Here is a 10,866-nt window from a genome sequence, read left to right as displayed (position 1 = left end):
AGCTGCTAGCCAAGTTTGGCAAGTGGGCACTTGAAATGTGGGTATTCAAATTTAATTTTAATTAGCTAAAAAATAATATTTTAATATTGTTTTCTCATTCACACCAGCCACTTTTAACAAAGATGTAGAATATTTCTAGCTTCACAGAAAATTCTCTAACCAAATAGAATGCTCTTTACTATATGCAGAATTACCAAAAATTTGAAAATCCTTATACGGTGTTAAATTCAGTAATAAATGTCTAAGTAACAGATGGACCATAGAAATGACCACAATGAACATTCAAAATTTTTATAAGAATTACAAGGAAAATATAAAACCAAATGTCTGTCTTGTGAAGTACTGATTGCCTTAAATGCTTACCTTACAAACTAAATAAAACAAACAAAGCAGAAATCCAAGCATGCATCACAAGAAACTAAAAATGGAAAAGCTAAATTTAGGTGAAATTAAAACCAAATGAAGTAGAAGGAAGAAAACAATAAATAGTACAAAATCAAGACAAAGAACAAAATTACAATAGAGAGGAACAACAAGGCCAAATGTATTCTCATTGAAAACACTTAATAAAATTGATAAAATACTGCTGAAAAAACGGTGAGGAGAGGGAATCCCTGACGGTTCAGTGGTTAGGACACCGCACTCTCACTGCCGAGGCCCCGGGTTCATTCCCTGGTCAGGGAACTAAGATCCCACAAGCCATGTGGTGTGGCCAAAAAAAAAAAAAATTTGAGAAGAAACAAGCCTTTTATGCCTATAATAAATATGGGGATACCATGTGGTTTTTACAGATATCAAACAGATAAAAAAGCAATATTATGAAAACATTTTAGTATCTATATAAAATAGAAAAATCCTAAAATGCAAATTATCAAAATGCAGCACAGCAAATAGAAACCTGACAAATAGTAAACCTAACACATATTGTAAAGAAATTGAGTTAGTTATATAAACCATCCCACAAAAAAGTTCTAGAAGCTCAGATGGCATTGGTAGTGAATAATAACACTTGAAAACGTAGCAGTACTCTTTCACAAAGGTCCACGTAGAAGAAAAGGAAATACTTCCTAATAATAGCCTTGGTAACAACTTGTCAAGTACATAACGTAAATGAAAACTCAGTCAAATCTCTTTGGGAACACAGATAAAGAAAAACTTTATCTAGCTTGACCTAGATATAACATATGCATTGATTTTTTTAAAAAGAACAACACATGATCATTGTGATTTTACTTCAAAATGCAAGATTTGTTTAACATATGAAAGAAATAAAGGTAATTTACTTCATAATCATTATACAGAGAAAACATTTATCATTCCAACTGATGGAAAAATAATACAAATGTAACATCAATTGATTATAAAATTTGTTTGAAAAATGAGAATATTATGGAATTGTTTTCATATGAGAAACTTATGATGAAAGAAACCTTAAGACAAACCTCATATTGATGAAATATTGAAACCTTTTCCTCAAAAATAGAAAAGGATACATATAGAACCTTTACTGTACCTTCTATTCAACATTGGAAATAAAATCCTAGCCTATAAAAATAAGTCAAGAAAAAAATTGCATCTGGAAAGAAGAAATAAAGTGTGATTATTTACAAATGCAATAGCTGTTATATAAAAATCCAGAAGACTATATATTTGAAATGACAGAATTAATACATAAAGTCAGAGAAATCATTGGCTATAAGACCAACATGTAAACCTCATTGTATTACTGTTTACAGCAGCAAAACTTACTAAAAATTTTCAAATAAGGATGTCATTTACTAAAGCATGAGAGTGAAATACCCATGTATCTTTAAGAACTCAGTATAGAAAAATACAAAATATAATAGGGAGAATTTAAAGAAAACCTAATTCATAGAGAGATAAAGCATGATACTGACTGGAAGAGCCAATATTGTAAAGATGACTATCTTTACAAATTACTTTGAAGATTAAATGCAATCCCAAACATAATTCCAGGATTTTTTTTAAAACAGCTTTATTGAGGTGTAATTTACATGGCATAAAATTTATCCATTTAAAGTGTATAAATCAGTGATTTTTTTTCTTTAGTATATTTACAGAGTTTACAACCATCAACACTAACAAACTCTAGACAAACACTTTCATCACCCCCAGAATAAACATAGTAACCATTAGCAGTCATTTTCCAATCCTACCTCTGCTCAGCCCTTGGTAACCATCAATCCACTCTCTGCCTCTAGAATAGGTTTCCCTCTTCTGGATATTTCATATAAATGGACTCATACAACATGCGATCTTTTACAAAGGTTGAAGGCCATAAAAATAACGTAGAGTAAAAAAAGCCAGACACAAAAGTAATGATATCTATACTTTTTGGTGTGCATATTATATTTCAATATAATTCATTTTAAAATTTATACAATCATAATATTATTTCCATTTCATAAAAGGTAAAGTTACTCAACAGCATCCAAACTCACGTTTTCTCAAGCTGATGCTTGCAATTATATGTATGTGGGAGCTCACAGCTGTCGGATTTAATGCCATATGAATATAGCAGAGCACAGTTACGTTTATCAGGTGATGAGTCTGTTATACTGTAATGGAAAACAAGGCACAGTCCTGTTATATGAGGACAACTCATGAAACAATAGCATTTTCCATGTCACTGTCATAAAAGATATTTTGAAAATGGGTAATGATTTTTTAATATAATTTTTCTTTTTTCAAATTTTTCACCACTCTGCACAGGTCTGTGAACGACCGACAAAGCGCCCTGAGTTTTTTTTGTGTGTGTGTTTTTAAAATTTGTTTATTTATTTATTTTTGGCTGTGTTGGGTCTTCGTTTCTGTGCGAGGGCTTTCTCTAGTTGTGGCAAGCAGGGGCCACTCTTCATTGCGGTGCGCGGGCCTCTCACTATCGCAGCCTCTCTTGTTGCGGAGCACAGGCTCCAGACGCACAGGCTCAGTAGTTGTGGCTCACGGGCCTAGTTGCTGCACGGCATGTGGGATCTTCCCGGACCAGGGTTCAAACCTGTATCGCCTGCATTGGCAGGCAGACTCTCAACCACTGCGCCACCAGGGAAGCCCCTTATAATTTTAGTAAGAGCTTGTTATTAGGGAAATGGGCTACTGAGTAGCCCATTCTTTAATAATTATATCAACATTTTATTAACTTTCAACATCTTCCTTCATCTTTCTATAATTCAACTAAAACAAATGTTTTAATATTATTCTTAAAATTTTTATTTTTAATCTTTTCCTCCTATATACAGTATTACTTTTAAAAACTTACCGTAGTTTGGAAGTTGAACCATTTAGCCACATCCATTCATGACCACGACCTTTACGAAAGACTGAAATCCATGATATAATTGATAGGGACCTCAGGAATTTCTAGCCAAAAATAAAGAATTTTCACTTAAGTAGTCGTTATGAAAGCTTTTTATTAATTTTTCAAAGGCAAGTAGTGTGTTCTTTCATAGGATCCTTAGTTTTCTGAACGAAATGAGAGTGTTAGAGTCTCATCTAACACTAAAAATATATTAAAGTTGAAAGTTTTAATATTGCCAAAAACATTAACCAAGGTCTGTACTTTTGATGTAAAATTAACTCAAACAGTTATGCTTAGCAGTTTCACTGTTTTTCTTAGGTTAATAAGGAAAATTCTGATTCATGTAATTCAATTGTTACCCATGTTGTCAAAACTAATATAGCAAGGCTTTAAATGAGTTTTTAGATTCTGTGACATCCATTTCTCAGGATACTGTGACTATATCAATGGATTTCTCTACTATGTTTCTCAGAGTTTCGGTTTTAGAAGGAAATTAAGGGAATGAAATTGAGAAAATAAGTGACATGAAAGCCAAAGATTTGGTTTCCTGGGCCTCACACCATTCTTTGACTAGATCAACCCCCAATCACTCTGTTTCTGTGTTGCTGGAATCAAATGGACCAGACAAGGAGTCAGAGACTCATTTCTCTCAGCTGCGCCCTGCTAAGTACAACTGTAAACACGGGAACTAATGAAAGACACAAGTCAAGGAGAACTCTGAAAGGTGAAAAGAGAAAGGTGAAATGGTTTGCGACCCTGGGGTTAAGGAACAACTATTAGGGGCATCTTATATCTGCCACCCAACCGAAGAAAGTGACCTAGGCCTGCTGCTTCCCAACACCCAGCCTAGCCATTCCTCCTCGGTGTTGAGGGGAATCCTGTGGGCAACACCAGGTGAGCCTTACAAGGTGATCCAGCAGGACACCTGCTAACAAGAAGCAGCCAGAGGAAGTGCTTCTCCTCCCCCGCCACCGAGAGATACCAGAGTTGGGGAGTAGGGGTGGAGGTGGGACTAACAAAGGGGATCCCATGACTAAAAGTACTGAACCCAGGAAGCCTCTTTATCCCTGAGGGCATAAGACTCCATCTCTACCCAGAGACATTGGATAGATTGGATTTTAAATGTTATATTTACATAATGAGCAGTGGAAATTTACAAACTACACATAAATGCAATAATATGAATGAACTGCAAAAATAGCATATGGGGGTGAGAGGAGACAGGAAGAAAAATGCGTACTCTATGATTCCATGTATATGAAGTTCAAAAACAAGCAAAGACATTCTATAATATCAAAAGTCAGGACAGTGGGTATACAAGGAGGGTGGAGAAGTGATGAGAGAATACAGAGGAATGGGGCTGCTGTGAAGTGGAAACTTCTGTTCCATGATCTGATATGCAATTACATGGTTCTATACATTTTGTGATCAATATGCAAAATCATGGTGTGTTTATTTTCCTTTATATATTGTAAAATTAAATAGCACAGTTTATTTTAGAAAATAATAGCATTTGTAGAAACATTTTTTTTATGAAAAGCAAGAACTGGAAATTATCAAACGTGTATTAATGGTATAAAAATATAAATAGAATATCATAAAGTTGTATTCTGTTTTTTAATGGGACATTAAAGGCCTTAAACAAACTACAAATATGTACAAAAACACAAGTGAATCCTAACAAATATAATATTGACTGAATCAAGCCTTTAACAAAGTGTTTGCAACATTTAATATCTTACCATTTCTTCTTCATTATCTATATACAGCAGAGTAGAGTTCTCAGTAGCACAGGCCATCACACTCTCATTCCATGTTTTTTTTTCAAAATGAATATAATAGCAATTGTTGGAATATGTAAACCACTCTTTTGGACATTGACCAGAATGACATTCTGAAGAAAGATTGTGAATTATTATCCAAAAACAATTTGAATTTAAAAAAATGAAAATTAACTTCCATATATGCATGGGTATAAATATATACGTGTGTATATATATAAAACACATCTATGCACCCTCAAGGCTGGTGCATATAAAACAAACCACACTCATACATTCACAGAGAAAAGTCAATTTCTCACCCCCCAGTTTATGTCTCCATATAAAGCAAACACACAGAAATAGCCACTCTTTACATGGCCTGAAAATCAAGAAATTAAACCTCTGCTTTAGAATAGAAAAATTATTTGTCTCTTATCTTATTACAGAGGGAGGAAATTTGAGCCAAGTGTCAACAGTGGGTATGGTGATCGTATTGTTGCATAGGGAGAAACCCTCTCCTATAATCATTGTTTATGAATATTTGTTGCCCGATTTTGTAATTTATGTTTTACCCCAAAATCTATTCTTATTTTCACTAGCCTAAGATAGAGACAAAATACAAACTGTATTTATATCAGAACTTTGAAAATCATTATGTACCTTTCTGGAGCCTTTTTATCGGAGAGGAGTTATTCTGCTCCCGTATTACAGTAGCTACAAAATTAATCATTATAAAAGTTAATATTGATCTAAATAAATCATAATGATTGTAGTTTCTGAGTTGAAATTTGGTTTATTGCTTAGGATTAGAATAATCTGGAATAAAATTGATTTTACCAAGAAAAATTAAGTAATGAAGATTTGGTTGAAAAAATATTTCAAAAGCCTAAAGGAACAGATCACCACCTCTTATAGTATTTGTTTTAACCAATCTCAAGAATTAATTTGTATTTCTCAATAAGATCTTTCAATCTCCTAAAGCATGTTTTTGAGTTATAAAATCAGAATATATATATACATACTCTCTGTAATTATTGTGTTGTATACTTTTGACAAATTCAGAATAACCATTCCATATTTAGTCTAAATGCATACATTTTAATGAGAGGCCCATTCCATAATATTATGAAGTGTTTAGAGGCTCTGACTATCATTAAAGTGTAAAGTTCCCTTACATTTTTTCAAAAATCTACTTACAGGGAGTAAAAACTATCATTGTTACCACACTGGACATCAAAACAAGGCAGATGATTCCCAGAACCCCAGCAATGAGCTTCTCTGGAGGTGATGGTATATCTGCAGGGAAAGAAAAGGAAACACTGAGAAAAGAGTGATGGTGACAGTTGTTTAGAAAGTTTACAAACAAAAGAACCCACATAAACAGGGAGTTATATATATAAACTTGGACCCCAAGCCCATTTCTACCACTACAATCTTTCTTTCAGAATATACCATTGCATTTTCAGCATATATAACGCTTCATGAGTTGTTAATCAAAGACTACAAATTACAGCAATGCCAGAATAAAAGTAGTCCTCCAATTTCACATTAGAATACCATATCCAACTTTAAGTTCTGTTCCTCAAAATGAAAAATATGTGAGCTTATCTCCTACTCTTTCTCCAACCTCTGTACCCCAACTGCATATCCTAGAACAGTTCCATCATATGACTATTAAATGTTTTACCTTTGCAGTGGTAGTTCTTGTCATTCCCTCGAAGATTCTGAGAAGCATTTTGAAGATTTAATTCTGCATAGGTTATTTCCTGCTCAGTTATTGAAATGGAACTTTTAGTGCCCTTAGGTTTTATTTGCTGCCTCTTTGAGTTCTTGGCTACCTTCAGTTCTGCATAGGTTACTCCTTGGTTATTCATCTCTGCAGCTGAATTATGTCAAGCAGTGCTCTAAGTGTACTTAAGAATGAATGGTATATGTAAGATGAGATCCCTAGTACAGTAAAATGGGCGGGGTAGAGTTTAGTGCTCATTTCGCAGTAGAACAATCTTAAGGCCTGGTTCGAAATTCCTTAGACCTTTAAACAAGTGTCTCATGGTAGAATACTTTTTTTTTTTAAGATATTCTACATTTGACAACATATTTTTGGTTGAAACAATGAAAAGCAATAAATTAGGGAGGAATAAAGAAGTTCATGACTAATAATATCCTAGTCAGATTCAACAGAAATATTTTAACACCATTATAATGCTTGTATTAAAATTAAAATGTTTTATTAGAAAAGAGAGATTCATCTATATTTATGATAATTTTGAAATCCATTAATGGTTAAAGATAGAGTATTTTAAAGATGGGGAAAGAGTAATGTTGGCATGTACAACAATTTCCTACACTAAATTACATTATTTGGTGACTTACATTTATTTATTAAAAGTGTTACCAAATGGTCGTTATTTTGAATGGTTGAGGAGTTCTGAGAAAACATTAAAAATTGAGGAAATACTTCATGTATTGGAAAATGTTACATGATACACTAAACTTATACATAACCTAGACAATATTAAAAATAAAACAACAGAAAAAGACTAAAAAATATTTATTTTGCAAAAGTAATTGATAAGTGACTTAATGGCTAAGATGTGAACCCACAAAGTAATAAACAAATATAAGTAATTTATGGAAGAACACTGTTAGTTCAAACTTCCAGAAAGATCCTATAGGTGTCAAAGTTAGTAAAGGTCATTTTAGTTGTATAAGTGATGGTAATTACTTATAAAAATTACTTATAAAAAAATCCAGATAACATAACTTAATAATTCAGTCAATGGACGCAGTAGTCAGAAAGACCTGGAAATTAATTACGGCTTTGAAACTTACAAGAGTGTGACCTTTAAAAAATTATTTAGTATCTAGTAACCTATTTTACTAATCTAAAATGGAAATAAGAATATGTAATATACAATGCATGTAACACTGAGCACTCAACCTGACACTCACAAGTTCTCAATAAGTATCAGTTTTAATTATTATTTTAGTCACAATTTCTATGTTACTATTTCTAATTCATATCGGTTAGACCCTGTAAAGTAATTTATTAAGCAGGAATGTCTTTAATTAGCATGGTACATCTTTTTTGCAGTGTTTGTTCGATTTTTTTAAAAATTCTTTCATTACTTACAATTAAGTTTAAATTAGCATTTAGGAAGCTACCTCATCCTGATTTTTATTATAAAATCAGGCTGCTTTTATTCAATCTAAGTACAAGTATGAGGAATTATGTTTGGCTTTTGTTATGCAATGAATTCCTTTCCAAGACTCTATTTATAAAGGTTGAGCAAAATATATATTAACAAATTATTATACAAAAAACCCACCTTCTACTGATTATAAAATCCCAAACTAATTGTTCCCTGTCATGATGTCTGTGGGTTTCACTTAATATTATATTGATTTACAAACCCAAATATGCAAGTGCATATGCAATTGACTAACTTCCTACAGACAATAAATTGAATACTTTGAGAAATCTTCCAACATATTTCATGTTTTATGGTTGCTTTTTACCCTGAATTATTTTTAAAAACACAAATGTTCTACTTTTATTTTCTTGTATATTAATTGTACCTCACTTGCATCACATTTAACATTTGTTATTTCCCACTAAGTGAGGTGGTCTAGTAGAGAGACAGGAGAGGAGGGACACATACCTTCTGTTGGCCAGAAAGTCGTGCATCCTTTAGTGGGGAGGTCAGGTTACTCTCATAAAAGAGGCCTGCTATAGCTGGGTAATAAAAGGAGAAATTTAAAGACATAAATCTAGGACAAGAATAAACAATGTCTGTGACCTCCACAGACTGCCCTGTGAAGGCTCAGAGTGAAACAAGAGTGGAAAAAGTTGATTTCTCATCAATGTGTCACTTTAGGTTTGAACAGGAAATTCTCACACTTAGGCTATTTTGAAGACAGTTTACCTCATCACACACCTCCAGAAAATAGGAGACTTTGGGCTCCAGTTGAAAGGACAAATGGACCTCTAAGTGTGTCATTTAGATTTTCCATTTTCAAATGTCTCTGAGAAATTGTTTTCATATTCTACAAGATCTGAGGAGATGGCGGCTTAGCCACCCTGCAGTTATCTTGTTTCCATCTCAATCACAAACACTGCAAACTTCAAATACCTCAAGTTTGACTTTTAAACTAGGGTGCTAAATCTTGGCAGTACATACACTGTTTCCTCATATCGATTATTATTTCATTTCTATTGTCATGGAAGAAATTCTAAAAGCCATAATCCCATTTTCAACAAGTATTTAAGGATATTTGTCGCTAATTATCCTGAGGAATTTCTACATTCTCAACCATACTCTACCTGGCACAAAGTCCATCATTTTCAAAATACCATCTCTATTTCTCTGCCCTAGTTCTTACATTCCATTTTATTCTTATTAAATAAATAATTTAATCTGCAGATTTCCTCTGATAAAAACAAATGCCCCTTGAAAGGATAAAACACAAACAATATTAAACTGTATCACCATGACATAGGTGGAAATATTAAATAACTACTCATTATATCATTCATGAATTCATCCTCCAATCATGACTAGTTGTCTATATTATACTAGGAATATTTGATGTAATGACATAAACCCAAGTCGAACTATGCAGTTCAAGAAAAGGTAATCTTTAAAAATATCACCTAACCAAACAATGGGAAGGGGAGGAAAAGAAGGCTTAAACCACAAGATAAATGGCACATGCCAATGAAAATGACAAGAAAGTATGGGTAGCAATACTCATACCAGACAAAATAGACTTTAAAACAAAGTTCATAATGAAAGACAAAGGACACTATATAATGATAAAAGTATCAATACAAGAAGAGGATATTACACTTGTTAACATGTATGCACCCAATATACTTAGGAGCATCTAAATATATAAAACAAACACTACAGACATAAAAAGAGAAATTGATGGGAATACAATAATAGTAGGAGTCTTTAATACCCCACTGACATCACTGGACATATCTTCCAGACATAAAAAGCAATAAGGCAAAGGAGATCCTAAATGACACAATAGAACAGTTGAACTTAATTGATGTCTACAGGATGTTACATACAAAAAAACCGTAATACACACTCTTTTTTAAGTGCACATGGAACATTCTCAAGGATAGACCACATAGTAGGACACAAAACAAGCCTCAAGAAATGTAAGGGATAGAAATTATTTCAAACATCTTTTCTGACCACAACTATATGTAAACAGAAATCAACCACAGGAAAAAAATGAGAAAAAAAATGATTACATGGAGACTAAACAAAGTGATACTAAAAACCAATGGGTCAAAATGAAATGAAAGAGAAAATCAGAAAATACCTGGAGTTTATATATATAAACTTGGACCCCAAGCCCATTTCTACCACTACAATCCTTTTTTAGATACTTTTCTCATGTAGGTCATTACAGAGTATTTGAGTAGAGTTCCCTGTGCTATACAGTAGTCCTTGTTGGTTATCTATTTTAAATATAGTAGAGTGTATATGTCAATCCCAAAGCACTAATTTATCCCTCCCCCCCTTACCCCCTGGTAACCATAAGTTTGTTTTCTACATCTGTGACTCTACTTCTGTTTTATAAATAAGTTCATTTATACCCTTTTTTTTAGATTCTACATATAAGCAATATGGCATGATATTTGTCTTTCTGTGTCTGACTTACCTCACTCAGTATGACAGTCTCTACGTCCATCCATGTTGCTGCAAATGGCATTATCTTGTTCTTTTTTATGGCTGAGTAATATTCCATTGTATATATGCACCACAT

General features: G+C 33.0%; 1 protein-coding gene across 1 annotated transcript; it reads right to left on the bottom strand.

Annotated features, from left to right (window-relative positions):
- Positions 1–2,164: 2,164 nt before the first annotated feature.
- LOC103007543 (NKG2-A/NKG2-B type II integral membrane protein-like) lies at positions 2,165–6,953 on the bottom strand. The gene is made up of 6 exons (XM_007196074.2): positions 6,767–6,953; positions 6,277–6,375; positions 5,740–5,793; positions 5,059–5,210; positions 3,278–3,378; positions 2,165–2,579 (listed from the first exon to the last, which is right to left on the bottom strand). The coding sequence occupies exons 1-6, from the start codon at positions 6,951–6,953 to the stop codon at positions 2,459–2,461; spliced, it is 714 nt and encodes a 237-aa protein (XP_007196136.2). The 3' UTR covers positions 2,165–2,458.
- Between the last annotated feature and the right edge of the window lie 3,913 nt (positions 6,954–10,866).

Source organism: Balaenoptera acutorostrata, chromosome 11 (assembly GCF_949987535.1).
Source record: "Balaenoptera acutorostrata chromosome 11, mBalAcu1.1, whole genome shotgun sequence".
In the NCBI taxonomy this organism is placed as follows: domain Eukaryota; kingdom Metazoa; phylum Chordata; class Mammalia; order Artiodactyla; family Balaenopteridae; genus Balaenoptera; species Balaenoptera acutorostrata.
This window is presented reverse-complemented; position numbering and strand designations above follow the sequence as displayed.

Excerpts from the sequence above, each read along its gene's own strand:
- LOC103007543 (XM_007196074.2), bottom strand. The coding sequence starts at position 6,953 with ATGAATAACCAAGGAGTAACCTATGCAGAACTGAAGGTAGCCAAGAAC. Across the intron at positions 5,794-6,276 it reads AATGATAGTTTTTACTCCCT|CTACTGTAATACGGGAGCAG; the intron begins GTAAGTAGATTT and ends TTAATTTTGTAG. Across the intron at positions 5,211-5,739 it reads GATAAAAAGGCTCCAGAAAG|AATGTCATTCTGGTCAATGT; the intron begins GTACATAATGAT and ends ATCTTTCTTCAG.